The sequence below is a fragment of the Bos indicus genome, chromosome 17 (genome assembly GCF_029378745.1).
Source record: "Bos indicus isolate NIAB-ARS_2022 breed Sahiwal x Tharparkar chromosome 17, NIAB-ARS_B.indTharparkar_mat_pri_1.0, whole genome shotgun sequence".
Lineage (NCBI taxonomy): Eukaryota > Metazoa > Chordata > Mammalia > Artiodactyla > Bovidae > Bos > Bos indicus.
In genome coordinates, this window is record NC_091776.1 from 67,722,368 (window position 1) to 67,742,302 (window position 19,935).

Below are 19,935 nucleotides of genomic sequence, written 5' to 3' on the forward strand. Positions count from 1 at the left end.
GACAGAAAACATTGCTGAGGAGTCAAGGAAAAGATCTTCTATGCAGAGGGACCATAATAAGTAAACACACAGAGGATAAAGTATAAGGCACTTTTAACAAAGTATGGCAAATAGACTTATATGAACAGATTATAAGGTGTCTGACACACAGAGCAGTTGAAGAAAAGTTAAAGAAGAAGATTATGGAGGAATTTGGACTTTATTTTAAAGGCAACAAAAAGTTGTCAAAGGCTTTTAAGCAGGAAAATTACCTGATCTGAAATGAATTTTAGAAGGGTAACTAAAAGAGCTCTGTCAGTGATGGTTCAGAAAAAGAAGAAACTAGTATCAGGGCAGAGTTAAAACAGATTTCACAAATTAGAGTACTTAAATAGTCCAGTGCGACAAGAGGTGTGCAGAGCTCCTAACCATACTTTTTCTAACAGTGTCCAGTTTACCTGACTATCTGGGGGAAAACAATTTTACACTACAATAAAAACTGATCTTATACAGGATATGCAACATTCATATGAATCATTTAAATGATCATGACAATGATAACACCCATAATAATGCTTTTTTGAATCCTTACTGTGGCTCAGTAAGGAAATGGCAACCTATTCCAGTATACTTGCATGGAAAATTTCATGGACAGAGGAGCCTGGCAGGCTACAGTCTATGGGATCACAAAGAGTTGGACATGACTGAGTGACTAACACAACAATCCCTTATATTGCTGATGATAAAACTTGGTACAACTACTTTGGAAAACTGGTAAAAATCTTAATAAACCTGAACATATGCATGACCAAACATTTAACAGATGTTAAGTGCTGATGTTTACCTAAAGATATATATTTATAGTAGCTTTTCCATAACAGCCAAAAATTGGAAACAACTCACATGTCCATCACACTTAGAAGAGTTTCAGGGACATAATAATAAGTGGCCAAGCCAACATTCAATCCCAAGTCTGTCTAATAACGAAGTTCACACTCTTGGCCACTACACCACACTTGAAAAAGTTAAATTCTTATGGCAGTAGCTTCAGGCTACAATCACAGATTCAGGTAATAGACACCTTCTCTTCTTTGCTTGGAGGAGAGCACCTGTTAAAAAGTACAGAAAGTTCTGAGAGGAGGCTACTGCAACAGTCCAGACAAAATGATATGGCAGAAGGAAGGCACCAGAAAAGAGATTTCTTTTATAGAAAGAAGAGAACCCAGTAACAAATCAAACATGCGAGTGAGGTGGCTTGGGCAAGAGGACAAATGGTGACAGCAGAAGTCAGCACTGATCGAGGGCTAAGTCGGGCATATTAAACTGAAGACGGGTGTCCAGGATGTATTTGGATAAAGAAATATGAAGCCCAGGAGAGAAATCAGACTGATAAAAAATAAAACAAAAACTTCCAAGTCATCAGCATATGTGTATATCAGATTTCCTGAATAGAGAATAACATTTCTAAAACAATGTAACTCATGCACTCTTCTGACAATTAAAATTAGCTCACAGGAAGGTCTCTGTGGCTACCTGAAATTTATTTTGCAACTGCTAACATAGATAGAAGGCTAGTTAGAATGAAAGTGCCTGCTCTCTCCTATTGAGTATCTGAGAACAGTTGTACAAAAGAAAAACATACTGCTCTTTAAGGTAAGTGGACAGTGGCTGTCCTTCTTACTTGGTAAAACCTTAAAATGTATTATAGCAAAGATGTAAGAGGCAGAAAGATGCGGCTTGGTTTTCTCACCAGTCATAGTATTTAAGTGGTTAATCTCTGCTTCAAAAGGCAGCTTCCCGTACTTTATTTCAATATCAAAACAATGCAGAAGGAAAACCAGGATACAATTCGAGGTCACAGACACAATGTTAGAGGAGGATAATCATTCAAAAGTACATCCTCCAAACTTTTTATACTCAAAGGGTATGATTGCTTTGGGGGGAAGAGTTTTCAAAGTTCTAACCAGGGCAATAACTAAAAGAAAAGAAAAAGTAGGGGTATAACATAAGGATAGAAATGCACAAAACTGTCATTATTTGCAAAAAGTCTGCATTACAAGAAAATCTAAGGAAATCAACAAAAAACCATGAGCTATGATGAGAGAATTTTTGCATGGTCACTTATAAAATCTGCAAAGTAAACACCTTTTCTATATGCCGTTAGTAACTAATTTTTAGGAAAGACACAATGAAAAAGTATCCCATTTCCAACAGTATATATTAAATATCTACTCTCCAAAAGTGTAGATCAGTGAGGGGTATAAAAGAGTAAATGACAGAATAAACCAGGCTCTTAAATAGAAGATCAACTATTAACTACATCAAGTTATCCATAACATGTAAATTTAATAAAGTTTCAGTAAATACCACAATAGGAGAGTCTCCAAAATTTGACAAAATGATTTTAAAATTCATTTGGTGGGAGAGGGAGAGACAAGAATATCCTAGACATTAAGAATAATAATGATGATATGGGATTTGTAGTATATGAAAAATATAGAGCAACAGTAAATAAAACTAGAACACAAATTGCCCAACAGGTCAGTAGAATGACACAGCAATGTCCAAAATCACATCAATATAAAATAACCAATATTGCAACAGAAAATAGTTTGAAAATTAAAAATCTTTATAAAAGAAAATTTTTAAATAGTCAACCCAATAGCAAGCATAGAAATGTAAATCAAAATAATAACATACCACTTTTAAACACCAAGCTGACCTTTTAGTTTTAACAATAATGCCTATTGTTAGCTTTTATCCACTGTTTGTAGAACTGAAATAGACACAGCCCTTCTGAGAGGAATTTAGCAATCCATATCAGAAGTCTTAATGTTCTAAGTCCATTTAACCAAAGGAAATAATGAAAGATATGTTCAAAGACTGATCTACAAACATGTTTTTCTGGATTTTACAATACCCAAAAATTTGAAACAAACTAAACGTGTAACAGTGCGTGTGTGCGATCACTTCAGTCATGTCTGACTCTTTGCAATCCGATGGACTGTACTGTAGCCCATCAGGCTCCTCTGTCCAGGGGAGAATACGGGAGTGGGCTGCCATGCCCTCCAGGGAATCTTCCGGACCCAGGGCTTGAACCCGTGTCTTTTATGTCTCCTGCATTGGCAGGTGGGTTCTATACCACTAGTACCACCTGGGAAGCCTGTATAACAGTAGGGAGATAGATTAAATGCATGATGATAAAAGACCTTCATTTAATAAAATGAAGACCATTTAATAAAATGAAGAAATGTTTAACATTAAGAGGAAAATATTTTCATGTATAATATTTATGTAATTAGATATAACAAATATATATTACATATTTTAAAAACCAAGAATCTGTGACTATATACATGATATATATAATAGAATGGTGGAAAATACCTGTTTTAGACCTCATACGCCAATTTCTACATCTCTCTCAGAGGCCAGCTTGAGTTCTGCCTGTTTCACAGAGTTTCCTCAAGTCTATATCACTTCCTGCCTCCTCTGGAAGGACAGAATCTTGGCAGTGAATTAGGATGCTTTCCTTTTTTAATACCTATCACAACCCTCTGCCCCTAATTAAAAGTCTTTCTAATCTATCCAGTAATTTGGCTAACATATACACCTCAAAGGTTAGGAAAACAGGGTATAAACCCAGCTCTTGACATACTTACAGCTATCTGTCCCTACACTAAATGGCCCTATCTAGATACCTATGCTATTTTAGTTTTTAAACCTGCCTTAACTTCTTAATGCTATCAGTATATTTGTCTCTAGAAAGCTGAGCCCTGTTTTTCATCCTTTTAACATCAAGAAATCAGATCATCTGGCTTATAAGGATTACTTGTAAACTAAGAGTAAATAGGCAAAGAGAAAAGTGTGTAGGCAACTCTCTTGGGAATAAAACTGCCAAAACGTCACAGCCCTTGGTAGCTTTCCAAGGCTTTTATCTGACACTCATGGATGAGAGAGACTTTGTAGAAGTCCAGCATTCCCAAGGGGAGACTCGAGCATGCCACTGAAGTAAAGGCTTTTTTCTTTACCATTCCTTTCTAATACCTGACTGTGTTCTAGAGAAATGAAGATCCTGGGTCATTTAAATAATATAATTAATCTCCATAATGTCCTACAGTGAAATTCTAAGATACAAATGTAACTGAACTTATTTCCCACCATATAGATTAATTCATAAATTTATTGTTGCCTCAGCTATTAACCTTCTCTTTCTCATTTATAATATTATATTACTATTACCATTTATGGAATTCCAGGTACCATATTAGGTACTTTACATATATTATTTATAATCCTATCACAACTGTGTACAGAATGAATGGAATCATCATTTTCTGAATGAGAAATAAGAGGCAAAGAGAAGTTAAACAACAACTTCCCCAAAATTCCCAAGCCAGGATGAATTGGAGCAGGCAGTCAAATCTGGGTCTGTCTCCCGCCAAACCCCACCCTCTTTCCACTCTGCAGGGACCATCATGAGCATCTACTAGACATCAAGTCTCTAAGAATTTTACATTTCATTTATCTAGAAAAGACTAAGGTGATATTTCTCTGTCATTACAATTCAGCTCTCTTGATGAGACTGAATATGTCTCTATCACCAGAGTTAAAATCCACCAAAGAAACAGTGTGAAGGATTCGTAGCAATACTACTCCATCCCTGACAAAGCATAATGTGTGCTTCCTTAATTTAATGGATATATCATACTGATACAGCTTTTGGCTAGTTTTACACATATCCACAGCACATGTGAAGAGCATAAGAACACTGCACCTGACAAGCTACTAGATCCTGAGGTCAGAAGCCAAGTCTCATTTATCTCTATATCCCCAAGCCCTGTATGTGACAGATGTCCAACACCTCTTTGTTGATGAAAGCTAGAAGCAATGATTATCAACTTCTGAAAGTAATATATTAAGATAATTAAAACATTTTGAGCATCAAAAAAGAAAAATATCTCATGTTTCAAACAAACTGGTTTTGGTCTTCAGGTAAACTTCCTACCTCTCGATCCTTGAGTTTCATGGCAAGCACCAACTGATGCCTGTGGTTAGTGAGAGCCTCCCGGTAATTTCCTTTGGAGAAGAATGCAGAGCCCAGGTTCCCATGAGCTCGGCATTCTCCTGTCTGGTCACCTGAATTGGGTTTAAAAAAAAAAAAAAGAGAATATTTCTCTAAGTTACAGCATTATTTATAATATATAAAGGCCATCTTAATTTGAAAGCCACAGGTTTACTAGTTATAATTTCATTTGCCTTTTTTTTTTTTTTTCTTTCTCTAAAAGACTCCATGTGGGAAGTTATGGTCCTAGAAGTTAAACTTCTGAACAACCGTTATTGATGTTATAACATATAACTGCAGCCAGGGACGTAAGTTTCCTGGAAATGAGAGGTCATTGCCTTGGTTCTGAACAACCATGATCTTGTTGGTTGGTTCAGTCACTTGACTCCAAACCTATTATATGTTGCTTTTTTACAAGTATGTCAACAGTAGACTCACCACATCTCTTCTCTTACTGCAATCTTCCAAGTCCTTAAATAATCAAATGTGATGATTATCATAAACCACTTTTTTTTTTTTAAATGAGGAAACGGCAGCACAGAGAGGTTGGGCAACTTGCCAAAAGTCACATAGCCAGTAAGTAGCAGAGTCAAGATTCTAAACTCAGCAGCTTGGTTCCTCAGTTCACACTCTAAACCACTGCTCTGCACTGTCTACTCCAACAAAATGATGGCACATTCTTGTAGGCAAAAATGTAAATTTAAGTGAAAGATCCCACAAATACTACCATTTGAGATATTAAATCAGTGAGCCCATATATCTGAGAAGGCAATGTGCATGTTCATCCATATCTTTTGTCCTTTTGGAACACTGATATCTTGTTAAATGAAAAGCCCTGAAGACTTGAGTACTCTAAAACACGGAATGTTCTAGAGGTAGAATCACTTTTCACTGCACATGTTTTCATTGCACATTTCAATCCCATTCATGTCAGGTTAATCCGTTTTCTTCATTTCCTTTCTGCACTCAAATAAAGGAGAAAAACATAACTCTACCTAAGGTCTTGGCTACATCCAAGTCCTGCTGCATGTATCCAGTGCTCTTCTCTGTGTTCCCGAGAGACCAGTAAGCACTGCTCAGTGCAGAAAAAACAGAACCTCTCAGCTTGAGGCTGCAGGTGCCAATCTTCAGAGCGGCTTCTAAGACAACCACAGAGGCCCCGTGATGGCCAGCTGTCAGGAGCTCCTGTCCAACCACAGAGACAACCACAAAGGGGCTCTTGTCCAGTTTCATTTTCTGAAGCTGCTGATAAGTGGGTTCGAGGGAGTCTGAAGAAAAACAAAAGAAAACAGAGAATGTAGGAGAATACACCAAAACAACCCTTTCTAATACGCACTAGAAACAACGGTTTCTCAAACTTCCTATGGTCCATTTCAGGTACAAACTCTTCAAGCTTTTCATCCAGCTACAGCCTCACTGTCACTTCACATGACTGGATAACACCAAGGTCAGTCCAGCAATTTCCTTACTTCAATCTCCAGGCATACGCCACACTCTTCCTCTCTGCTGGTCTTTCTTTGATTAGGACCCATCACTTTCCCTGAATAGTTCTCTCTTCTCTGACCTGCTGCCCTCTCAAAGTACCACAGGTACATCACTCAAGTCCCACTGCTACATATCCAAGCAGACCTCAGAGATGCTGTGGGTCTGCCTCCAGACCACTGCAATAGAGCAAATGTCACAATAAACCACATCGCACGCAGTGTTTGGCTTCCATGCGTATCAAAGTTATGTCCACACTATACTGTCACCTATTAGGTGTGCAATGGCACTGTGTCTAAAAAATCCCATGAATTAAAAATACTTTATTGCTAAAAAAAATGCTAACCATCATCTTGAGCCTTCAGTGATCCAATAGCAACATCAAAATTAACAGATCACAGACCACCAGAACAAATACAATAATAATGAAAAAGTTTGAAATATTGCAAGAATTGTCAAAATGTGACACAGAGACATGAAGTGAGCAAATGCTGTTGGAAAAATGGCATCAATAGACTCACTTGATGCAGGGTTGACGCAGACCTTCCATTTGTTAAAAAAAAAAAAGAAAAAGAAACAATATCTGTGAAGCACAATAAAGTGAAATGCAGTAATATGAGGTATGCCTGTACTATCCCCAGGTCCTCCAGCTCACATTAATCCTTGGATCTAAACTTCTGATTTATTTTTATAGTTAGTATTGCAGTTTGGCCCTTAACCTTTTTAGAGATGCTTCACGTGTGTTAATTTTTAAAATATTTTCCCAGCTAAATCTGAAGACCATTATAGGACTGTTTAATACTTTATTATAAACCATTTCTATATAGGTGAAAGCTCCTAACACATCTGGCATTCAATGAATGAAATGTTTGTTAAACCTGAATCTGAATGACTGATTAATAAACTCTTTCCACCTTTTTCCCTAGAAGATACAAAAGCAGCTCTCTCAACAAATAGCCATCATCTTCACGGACAACCCAGTGTACCCTGCTGTTCCTGAGACTAGCATGACCATATAAAAAAGTACTATCAATTTCTGTTGTGGTGACAAATGAAACCATCAAGAAATCATCTGAGTTTACTAAGGTAAGATGAAAGACAAAGTAATGTTTAGCTTGTTTTATTTTCATATGGTGGAAAGGACATAGATTAGGGGTCAGGAAGCCACAAGGAGATTCTTTCCATCCGAAGCTAGGTTTCAAAGTGGATGACCTTTAAGCTCCTTCTTCCTCTTTTCTTTTTTCCAAAGACAATCGCAGAGCTAATGACTATAACCCTACAGTGAGGCAGCACTTACAACACTTAAGTTGTTAGCTTCCCTGAAAAACTGTTTCTTAGTTATTCCACTGTGCCTATGTTAAAAAAAAAAAAAAAAAAAAAAACTATTAAAAGGTTGGTCTCTTTAAATTGTGAATCTCTTGGCCAACAGTACTGCATTAAAATGTAATTTATGACTTCAAATCTCCACTCACTAAGGAGCTCTCGTCTGAATCAACATTACCACGGAAACCTCGAAACCTACTGGTGCCTAGAGCATTTTTTTCCCTTCAATCAGATCACTAAACAGAGAACAAAGAACATTTTTACACCTGTCAAGATGCAAGCAGCGCACAATACCAGTAAACACTTGAGAACCAACAGGGTTAAACACAGGCAAAGAACCCAGGAATTGCTGGAACAGGAAAAGAACAACGCCATACTCAAACAACTGGGAGCAGAATTTTGGTGGTACCTCCTGGACTTGGCAGCCAGTGATGAGCATATTAGCACACCACTGGCCAATCAGCAGGAGCAAAAATAACAATTTTAGAGCTGAAAAGAACTTGAAACCACCTTTTATTTTAGAAATGAAGAATCTGAGTACTTAAGTGCATGCAAGGGCAGACAGCTTGGGACACAGCCATGCCAAGAACCCACTGCAGGATTCAGGTTCAGGCTCTCTGATACCATACCACACAACAGTCTTAGTTGTTCACACAAGAAATCAATTAGAGCTGATTTTAAGTGGAGAAGAAAGGTACTGAGAGGCTACTGGGAAGGGGATGTGGGTTCAATCCCTGGTCAGGGAGCTAAGATTCCAAATGCCTTGCAGCCAAAAAACCAAAACATAAAACAAAAGCAATGATATAACAAATTCAATAAAGATTAAAAAAAAAAAAAAAAACAACTGTATAGGCTGGATTAGGTGATCTATAAGGTTTCATCCCAACTCTACTATTCTACAATTCTAATTCCTATTCTACAATAAACTTAGGCTGTTAGCAAAAGGACTAATTGTGTGCTTTTCTCAGGCTAGATTGAACAGATTTGGCAGCCTGTAAAGATATGTTTCTTTACAGAAATTATGCAAAATACATAAAATATCCAATGTCAAAACAACTTCATAAGAATGTAAAAGTACTTTGCAACAATCACTGAACACTATAGTTATGTGCTTTCAAAATGTAAAGGCTTTAAGAATTTAAGATAAACCAAGTCTTATTTCCTCACACTTGAAAAACCTGAAGGAACGTAGTATTAAATAGAAGCTAGTAACAGGCAAATAATCATACCCAGTTAAAAGATATGCTATATTTATTTCATCAGTACTGCATATTTATTCACCTATTAACATCTGTGAATTTGAGATTTATTATCCATGAACTCGCAGTTCCTTAGTAGCTCAATGGTATAGAATCTGCCTGCCAATGCAGGAGATGTGGGTTCAATCCCTGGGTAGAGAAGATCCCCTGGAGAAGGAATTAATAATCTACTCCAATATTCTTGCCTGGGAAATCCCATGGACAGAGGAGCCTGGCAGGCTACAGTCCACAGGGTCACGAAGAGTCAGACACGATTGAAGCGACTAAACAACAGCGACAATCCATGAACTCAATGGTGCCTTACAATGGCTGGTTATTTCTGTATCTGTGCTGTGCTTAGTTGGTCAATCTGTTCGACTCTTTGTGACCCCATGAACTGTAGCCCACGGGGCTTCTCTGTCCCTGGGGATTCTCCAGGCAAGAATAACAGAGTGGGTTGCCATGCCCGCCTCCAGGGGATCGTCCCAACCCAGGGATCGAACTCAGGTCTCCTGCATTGCAGGCAAATTCTTTACCATTTGAGCCACCAGGGAAGTCCATCTCTATGTCTAAAAGTAAAAGTGAAGTGTTAGTCGCTCAGCCGTGTCTGACTCTGCGATCACATGGACTATATAGTCCACCAGGCTCCTCTGTTCATGGGATTCTCCAGGCAAGAATACTGGAGTGGGTTGCCATGCTCTTCTCCAGGGGATCTTCCTGACAAAGGGATCAAACCCAGGTCTCCCACATTGCAAGCAGATACTTTACTGTCTGAGCCATCTGGAGTTGATTTTCTTAATACTATGTAAAATAATGATACAACTTTCAATCCAGATTTCTCAGAACTGGTAGGATATGCTATGGGACCCCTGAGGAGAAAGGCAGGCAGGTCCCAGGTAGGTCTGAGAATGCCTTCTGGAGGTAGTGATGTCTGAACAGAAACTGGAGCTACGAGAAACCAGTGTTTTCCAGGAACTGCAGGTAGTTTTAGGTGGGAGTATCTTAGTGATGAGAATAAAAGAAGTAAGATCTTTTATACTAAAGCAGCTGGCCTTTATCCTGCAGGCAAAAAGGAAAATGTAGAATTATGAATAAGAGAATGACAGATCACATTTACATTGTAGAAAATTCATTCTGGAAGGAAAGCAAAAGCAGGGACTGGAAAGAAGCCTGGAAAGTCAGTTGGAGGAAAAGTCCTATATTTGCAATGACAAAACAGATGGAAAACAAGAGATAAATTTAAGACATATTTAGAATTTTAAAATCTACAGAATTGAGGAATAAATGTATTAATAGGTACAATGCCTTATTCCAAAGTGATGATATTCTACTGACTGTCTCCTATGAATCATTCTTAAGGTAACTGAAATTGTGCAGACTTCAATCTGTCCCAGGTACTAAGAAGACATTCTGGAGCCTTCCATTTTATCCTTATAACATTTCATTACCATACATGACTAAGAAGGCTTCAACTTTCCTAAAAACCTAGTGATATCACTACCAATTACTACTGGATACAATATAACACTGAACTGCAAATTCAGAAGACTGGGGAAAAGCAATTTTGGAATGAATCTCCAGAACAGGGATCCAGAGAGAACAGCAACTGCTAACACATAAGAAGGCAAGCGAAGTGTAATGAGAGCAAAGTATTGCCGTAAACAAAGTGTAGAGGTAAGGTTCATAATATTAACTTAATTTTAATTTCTATCTTTTCTTAAGCAAATTCCTTATAGAGGAAACTAAGTTAAAGATCACCAGGCATGTCACAAAAAGGATAAATACTGTGTGATTCCACTTACGGGAGGCACCTTGGTAGTCACCAGGAGCTGGGGTGGGGGGAGGAGGGATGAGGAGTTATTGTTTAAACAGGTACAAAGTGTCAATCGGGGAGGATGAAAATCTGGAGACAGATGAAGGGCTGGCTGCACAACCTGTGAGTATACTTAACACCACATAACTGCACAACTAAAAATGGTCAATTTGATGTTATGTACATTTTACCACAATTGGGAAAAAAAAAAAAGCTTTGGTTCATACTAAAAGGAAAACTTAACCCTGCTCAAAAAAAGAAAAAGAAAAAAAAAAAAAAAAAACTGACACGTTTAGCTAAGTCATTTCATATTTTTCTGGGTTCACATATGGATTTATTTATATGCTACTTCATTCCAAAAGGATTCAAAGACCTTCTAAAGAAATAAGGCAGAAGACATGGTAGTCAGAGTGAGTGGAAAGTAAAGTAAGGAAAATTCATCTTAAAGATTGTTAAGTCCTGGCACACTTCTTTAAGGTAGCCAGGACACTGGGTTCTACTGCTTCACAGAGGACAAAGCAAAAGAATCAAGGATCACTTTAGGTTTTCCCAGACCTTTTAGATAAAAATATACTAAGACTCAGGCAAAAGGCAGTTTTCCAGGAACCGAGTGCTTAGCAAGAGGGTCATGTGTGCCATGCAGTGTTTGTTCCACATCCACAGCACAAAGACAAGAGGAAGCTCATCACCACCGCGACTCCTCTCCCCAAGAGAAGCGGCGCACCGCACCGCAGGGCACAGGTGTCCCACAGGGGCCTGCCTTTAAGTGCCATGGCTTGATTCTCAAAACAACAGTACGAGCTACTCATTACCACGCCCCTTTTACAGATACCAACCGAGGGGCAGGCAAAGGAAGAACCTTGCCCGGTCAATAGGATAGCAGATGGCAGTGCTGGGATCAGAGTCCCAGTCTTTTCAGGAGAAGTCAGTTCTGTTTTCTTTTCAACATTTCAGAAACAGGCCATCTATGAAAAGTGACCGCCTTCTAAAAGAAAATCAGACAAAAAGAGTTATCAAGGGTGGACAATCAGGTAAATAAAAGGTGACCCCAAATATGACTATGAGAGAAAAGCTTATATACATTCAAGCCATTTTCCACCAGTACATCATAAAAATCAGCTTCCTGGATCCTCTGGAGCTGAAAGAAACACCACGACAGGTGATAGCCCATAAATGTAATAGTCTTTAGATTACCAAATTAACAAGAGGGGAGAAAATATACACAAGAGAACCCTCAGCAAGAAGCAGCCCTGCTGTCTTTAGAGGAACAAATAAAGGTAAACTCAATCTCACGTTGTAATTGTATTATTAAATCTGTGGTTGGCAGCAGGACTATGCGACACCATCCAAATCTGCATAAACATTTATAAGATATAATGAACTGAAATTGCTGCAAGACGATCTAAAAAAGAAAAATGGAAAATAGTAAAAGGACAATTTGAGAGTCATGAAAAAGTCTCACTTTATATTAATACTTATATTTGTGTATTTTCATAAATGATTTAAGGGAAATACATTACATACAGTGATATAAATATATTTACAAGAAAAGTAGATCATCTGATATCTGGTTGGTGAGCATGAATGAAACCACAAAAATAAAGTAAAAAAGACAATGTAATTACCAAAATAGGGAACAACATTTTAAAAAATCAAGGAAGTTTCATTGTGGATTAATAGAATGTAGTTATTGGGAACAAGGGTATATTATCCCTAGCTTTAAAAAAAAAAAAAAACCTTGAAACTTCCCCCAAAGGCCAAATGACAAGAATGCTATGCACATAGGGGTAGCTTTGTTTGCTTACAGAAGCACTTGGACAAGGGAGTCTCCATGTTGCATTTCAGATTCATTTCAAAATAAAAATAATGGACACACAGATCAGACCTACACGTAAAGCATCCTGGACCGCACAGCTACTCAACAATGGCAAAAACTGAGAACACCGCAGGAGATTAAAATAAACAGTGGGCAAAACATGGGCAGCAAATAATGACAGATTTTGTGAATTATAACCATATGACAAAAAGAGAGGTCATTAAGATGTGCAATGATAAACAGAACAATACTGTGTAAAGCAACAGTCTTTCTATACAATGTTGATAAGAAAAGCCCACCTGGAATAGATACAGTGGTAAAGGCAATGCCAAAAATAAATGACATAAGTCATTTTAAGGATAAAGAAGAAAATATTGAAGTGCTCCAGGCACCTGTAAGATGCAGCTTTCTCCAGGGTCACCCTTAGGTCACTCTGTAAGATGGGAAAGAACATAGCACAGAAAACCCTAAGGGGGACAGTAGCACTGAGCTAATTCTTGCAGTGCAGAGAAGATTTTTTTACATTTATCTAAATAAATAGATTTGCTTCAAAGGCAAACTGGTAAGTATGATTCTGCTGATCTCAACACATTCACTCCAGTGTTCTAAAGGTAGTAGCAGAAATACTTCACAATAAAGGAATATCATGAACTAAATAAAAAATGATCTATGTAAATTACCTGCAGAGGAATACAGGGAGAGAATGAGAAAACACTAGAAAAACAGAAAGAAGAGAGAGAGATTGATTTTCGTTGTTGCTGTCCATCTCCCCTCCCTCCCTTCCCACTCCTGGCGCTCCAAAGTGCGTCTGCTCTAAGTCAGAGTTTATTAACAGCAGGTCCCCCAGTGGGAGAAGCCATTAGGTTCCTGCAACAAAGACTCAGCTTTGTATGGGGTTATAAAATCGCAAGAAGAGAGGTTTCCTTACCACTTTTTTTCTAAAACATGAAATCTTTGCTTTCAGGAAAGTATTTTTTATAGCTATGAATTCCTCAGAAACCATATGAGTACCATTTAGTTCATCAAACTTTTACTTAGCACATAAATATTTTGAGCCAAGTATCAAACTAGCCAGTATATTAAAATTATCTAATGCTGCAAATATTTTCAAAATTAAATAAATTACCTAATGATACTGCCATCCACGTTTTTAGGTTCACTCAAAAATATACCATGTCAGAGACAAAAACAGAGTTCTGCTTGACATCATCTAGTTAGTGTGGGACATCATTAGCATCAACCTGCCTTAGTGTCTCCATCATTCCACAAAGATATACACTTTTAGCCCAATCCTCCCAAAAATTCTTTCCACAAAAATCTATGTTCCTCAAACAGAAGTCAATCTGATCTGAGCCTTAGAACATCTCCAACCTTCAGACTACTATTTTCAATCTATTGTTCCAGAATACCAATTGATATAACACAGAAGTAATACAGGTAAAAACCACATATCTACTTATTTTTCTCTTTCCTTTTAATTCAACATAATCTTTTAATGTTCTTCTGAAAAATGTTAGACAAAGCCTACAGTTAGATCTATATTTCCTCTTAAGAAATGTCTAATGTCTTCTCTCATTTGTTTATTTCCAGATGGCATATTGGTCCACCTGAGCAGATCAATTTACTGCTAGAGGTGTTTTGTTTTAGAGGTACAGAATCTGACAACTACAAAAAACATAAGGATTCTTTACATAACCCTAAAATCCAGAGAAGCTGTAGAGTTAGTTAATGAAAAATTCAAAATATAATCTAGGTCCACAAAGTTCCAGACAAGTGGCCTTACCACCGTCCCTCTGTGCCTCATAACATCAGCTATTGACAGTGATTTCCAATTGTCCTCTGTCTAAAATATACAACCTTAGGTAATGTGATAACCTATCAATTCTCAATGCCTGAGTCAAAAATCTTCAAAGATTAGAAATGTTCTGACTTAAATTAGTGTTGGACCAAATACTTTTATCATATTTACCTCTCATGGGAGATTTCATGGCTGCTTCTACCATCCCCACCAGAAGCTGGAGACTCTTGGGGTCCTGAGCCAACCCAGACGCAAAGGCTGCCAGGGCATCGGCATGACGTCCGAGGTACTGGAGGGCAACACCCTGTCGGAAGTATGCCTGGAAATAAATAAAAGATAATGCATGTATTACTTATACACTAGGCTCCACCAGGCTGAGGAGGATTCTTAACTAGAACAACAGGTCAGCAGAACTAAGATTGATGTGATCTCAGTTCAGAAACCTAGTAAAGAGTTTGTAATCAAATTTGACTTCTCTGAACATCATAAAATGTAAGCGTACTTCTTTCAGGAAAATTATATTTAAAACTTTCATTTTTTCACTTCTAGAACATATTAATTTTATCACATTCTTTGGTACTTATTCACATAGTATATAATATTTTACCTTTTTTTTTTGATGATTTTAAAAACCTTTTATCCCAATTTAATAGCATAAGCTCCTCAAGAACAGGGGTTTGGAGATTTCTTTACATCTTACCAAAGTATCTGGTACAGTGCAAGACAAATGAGAGACACTCCAATTTCACTTATTTTGTTTTCTCCTCATTAATTAAAGGAATATATATCAGCATGTGATGAGTATTAAGATAATTGTAATAATGAGTAACACAACATGGCTACATTTAATGTGGTGTTTCAGACATAGTATTTTAAAACCATTATTTAAAATAAATGTGCTTTGCTTAGAAACAAAATAAGATTGCTGTTGTTTGCATCGTTTAATTGGATTAGTTTAAAAACTGGTATTATCAACTGTGAATATAAGAAAACATTCCTCCTTCCAGCTAATTACAGAAAGGGCCAGAAAATTAATAAAATATTTAAACTTCATAATGATCGTAAGAACTTATAGTTTATTTTCGAACACAGAGTAAAATCAAGTAAATGATCAAAGTGTTACAAGTATATAACCAGCAAAGGACTTAGAACCTGATTAAATAACACATAAAACTGACATATTATTAATGCATTCATTGCTTATATGACATCTGCTTCCAAAATACTTGGCCTATTTAAATACTTCCACAATACTCTACGCTTGTAACACAAATGTAACTTTTTTGTCCAATATCCTTTTCAATTGCAACAAATTGTATTTATGGGCTCTAAATGAAGTTTCAAACAACTTCTAAAACTACTATTCAAATGTAATACATAATTTTATAATTTTATATTATGTACACACACTATGAGAGAGCACCTTTCATGTTTATAAAACATAATTACTTACCTTATTTCATTTTTACAACTATGCTTTGAGGTAATTTAAGATAAGCAATACTATTCAGTGTTTCTATTAAGAAACAATCCATAAACAGAATGAATACTCAAATTATTATGGTCTATTCAGACTTCTATTAGTTTAAACTACCAGCAGCTGTTAAAACTCAGACTCCAGTAAGACAATAACCTGTAAATGCACTATCATCACTAATTCATAAGATCACTTCCTTTCAGTGGACTCAGTCACTTTTTAATCTTTAATGTGTTTATACACATTTTTTACTACCCTTTTCATCTAACATTTTAGGTAATTTCTATAATCCAAGAGGCAACATGTACCACATTCCAACTAAAAATAACTATAGTTTATATAATTCTAGAAATGCTACATTAAAGCTAAATTTAAAAATTTATATATGTGTGTGTATGTATATATGGGCTTCCCAGGCGGCGCTAGTAGTAAAGAACCTGCCTGCCAATGCAGGAGATGAAAGAGATAGGGATTTGATCCCTAGGTCATGAAGATCCCCTGGAGGAGGGCATCACAACCCACTCCAGTATTCTTGCCTGGAGAATCCCATGGACAGAGGAGCCTGGCAGACTACAGTCCATGAGGCCGCACAGAACTGAAGCAACTTAGCACAGCACAGCACACACGTATATGTAAATACATACATGAAATATTTATAAACTATTATTTATGAAGAGAGACCAAATAAGTCTGTGGCTAATGATTTCAGGTATATATTTTAAGAAATACAAAAATCTATTGTGATAATCATTTCACAATATATATAAGTCAAATCATTATGCTATATATCTTAAACTATTAACATAGTGCTATAAGTCAATTAAATCTCAAACTAGAGAAAAAACATAAAAAATTTAATTAGTCTCAATGAATTTTGATAATTTTTTATCTGTTTAAATCAAAGCATATCATTCATTATTTCACTGAGAAAATAACTCATTTTCCTATCTCCCAAATGAAGTCTCAGAAAAGTATGATATATTTACTCCTTAGTGGGTTCAATGTTAATGGAAAAGTTATGACATCAAATAAACAAAGGAGTTGTTTCCCTGGGAACTCAGCTGGTAAAGAATCCACCTGCAATGCAACAGACCCTGATTCAATTCCTGGCTCTGGAAGGCCCCCGGAGAATGGATAGGCTACCGACTCCAGTATTCTTGGGCTTCCCTGGTGGCACAGACAGTAAAGAACTGCCTGCAATGCGGGAGACCTGGGTTGGATCCCTGGGTTGGGAAGATCCCCTGGAGGAATACATTGCAATCCACTCCAGTATTCTTGCCTGGAGAATTCCCATGGACAGAGGAGCCTGGTGGGCCACAGTCCATGGGGTCGCAAAGAGTCGGACATGACCAGGCAGCTAAGCACAGCACAACACATACATGTTATGCTTTCTTAGGACACTCAGAAACTAGATGAGGAAAGGTATGACTCGATCATGCTGCCCAGAGTCTCGGTTTCCCTTCCTTAGAAGATTTTGAAAAGAGGTAAAGGTGAGAAGGCTCAAAGATCTCCCTTGATCCTTCCTTATGTCCTTCCAGAATCCCCAACCCAACGTCACAATATTTTCTATTAAAAGCGTAGAGTTGTCAGCACAGTGCCTGACATAGAGTAAATACTTAATAAAGTAAGCTATTTTGATTATTAATTAATGAGGAAAACAAGAATATATAATTACAGACTAACAGAACATAAGGAGAGCCAAATAAATATTTCAAACATTTCATTATTCAATATAACAGCATTCAATTCCTGTCACTGCTTTATTCACTCCTCCCTCTTGCTCCACGTAAGACCGTTAGCAACTGGGAAACTCACTGCTGTAAGGCTCCCAGACAAAATCTGAACCCCCCGACTAAAAGAAGTTGGTACCAACAAGTCTTGGGAGATGTAGCAACCCACCTCCCACCACCAGCCCCCCTCCCCTGCCATAGGATTCTGTGTCAGTCTCTCCCAAAGGAAAGATCAAGAAGCACTGAGTTTTACCGCTGTTTACTAAACTTAAAGAAAACTGATGTGACCTAATTCTTCTCTTACTATCATAGGTTTCATAGGAAGCAACAGCATCTGGGAAAGGGACAAATCTGGGTCACTTAGGATTGAGCCCAGCCAACCTCAGATAATATACTCCCTGTTTCAGCACTCTTCATGTATATACCTACATTCTGGTCACTGTTATGCAACAGAGAAGGAAAGGCAATATGGACTGACTTTTGAGAGCCCCTATGCCCTGAGAACAATGGCTTTAACCTGAAGCTTTAGCCAAGAAGAAAGACTTGCAAGGAGCTAGTTAATACACTGGACTAGAAGTGGAATGCCTAGATTTTAAAGTGTTGTATATGTATTTGTTGTTACTACAAATATAGTAAATACAAATACTTAGTTCGTATTTACTACAAAGAATCTTCCGTGATTATTCCACACATGCTACTAAGTAATCTCACAAATAATAGAAATGCAAGTAGGTTATAAGTATGTTTTCATTCCTTCCATACTACTTGAATTAACATTCTCTAAAAATCCACAGAACCAGGTACTGTGATGTGTATCACAAATAAAAAGAAATAAAGATAGGACTTGGACTCAAGGTGCTCGCAGTCTAGAAGCAAAGAATATAAAACTTCTTGACTGCTACCTACAATAACTTTATAATAGGAAGGGTTTGTAACATTTTAGCAGTAATAAAAATGTAACTAATGACCAAAGTGCTTACATCCTTTGGTTAAAATTGTTAGTATTTTGTCCTTAGTGAGTGTACATTCTTCTCATCTCAGAGAGTTTGCTAGACTGAATGTGTGTGTCACTCCAAAATTAGTAAGCTGAAACCTAATCACCAGTGTGATGGTATCTGGAGGTGAGGCTTGGGGAAGTGATTAGGCACAATTAGGGTGAGAGTGCACCCCTCAAGAGTGGGATTAGTGCCCTTATAAAAGTGTCTCCAGAGTGCTCCCTCTTCCCTTCTACCACATGAGACCAGGCACAGCAAGAAGACAGCCAGGAAATCAGCCCTTACCAGATACCAAATGTGCCATTACCTTGATCCTGAACTTTCCAGCCTCCAGAACTGTGAAAAATAAATGTGATCTAAGCCACCCAGTCTGCAGTATTTTGTTATTTCAGTCCGAACTGACTAAGATAGGGTTAAAGTAAAAACACTCAAAGACTAAACATGTGAAACAGTAAGCTATTCACCCTTCAAGTACCCCGGAAGCAATGAAGGACCTTTAAGTTTTTTCTTCCAACATTCTATTTACAATTCTAAAACATCAATGAACTCAATAATAACCTAAACTTCCTCCTCTTCCATGGCTCAAATGAGTAATAAGATAAATTATGCTCATAGGTACATATGTACATTCATAACAAAAAATATAACAAAAAATAAATGTATATAATATGTAATGATACATAAAATTAAGTGTTTGCTTACATGTACAGTATAATCTATTACTTAGTACAAGTGCTCCCAAACACTATGCCTTCAATTTAATGTGTACTTTTAAATGCTGTACTTTAATGTTCCTAACCTGTTTTTCATTGTTTGAATTTGAACTTTTTTTTAAACATCTTCTGAAGAATACATTTCTCTATAACATGGTAGTACACTTGCTAGCCCATCATACCACCTGCTACCATAACATCACCATCTTGTCAACAATACTGGTAAATCACAGAACTATTTCACTGACTTTTGCCTTGCTATTTAAAAATGAGGAGAAATTGCAAAAATAGAAATACTGATTCTAGTTTTTAAAAGCACCAGCATTAAACTATAATTTAACCATGACTGGGTCAAAAGTTAAAACGATTACAAGGTGCCAAAAGTAGAAAAGCTTTAACATCACACAGATCTAACTATGCTTAGTTTTGATAGAAAAGGATAAAATTAGAAAATATATATTTTTTAATGAATCTTAAAAGGAAAACCATGATTTGAGATTTTATTT

The 19,935-nt window shown here is 37.0% G+C and overlaps 1 protein-coding gene across 4 annotated transcripts in view; it reads right to left on the reverse strand.

Moving 5' to 3' along the window:
• TTC28 (tetratricopeptide repeat domain 28) overlaps nt 1-19,935 on the reverse strand; it is a 588,991-nt gene that overhangs the window by 267,245 nt on the left and 301,811 nt on the right. For all 4 annotated transcript variants that reach the window (XM_070770178.1, XM_070770177.1, XM_070770180.1 and 1 more), the window contains 3 exons: nt 14,686-14,833; nt 6,040-6,312; nt 4,988-5,118 (listed from right to left, as the gene is read on the reverse strand). In XM_070770178.1, coding sequence (XP_070626279.1) covers nt 4,988-5,118; nt 6,040-6,312; nt 14,686-14,833 — 552 coding nt within the window. The remainder of the gene's footprint in view (nt 1-4,987; nt 5,119-6,039; nt 6,313-14,685; nt 14,834-19,935) is intronic.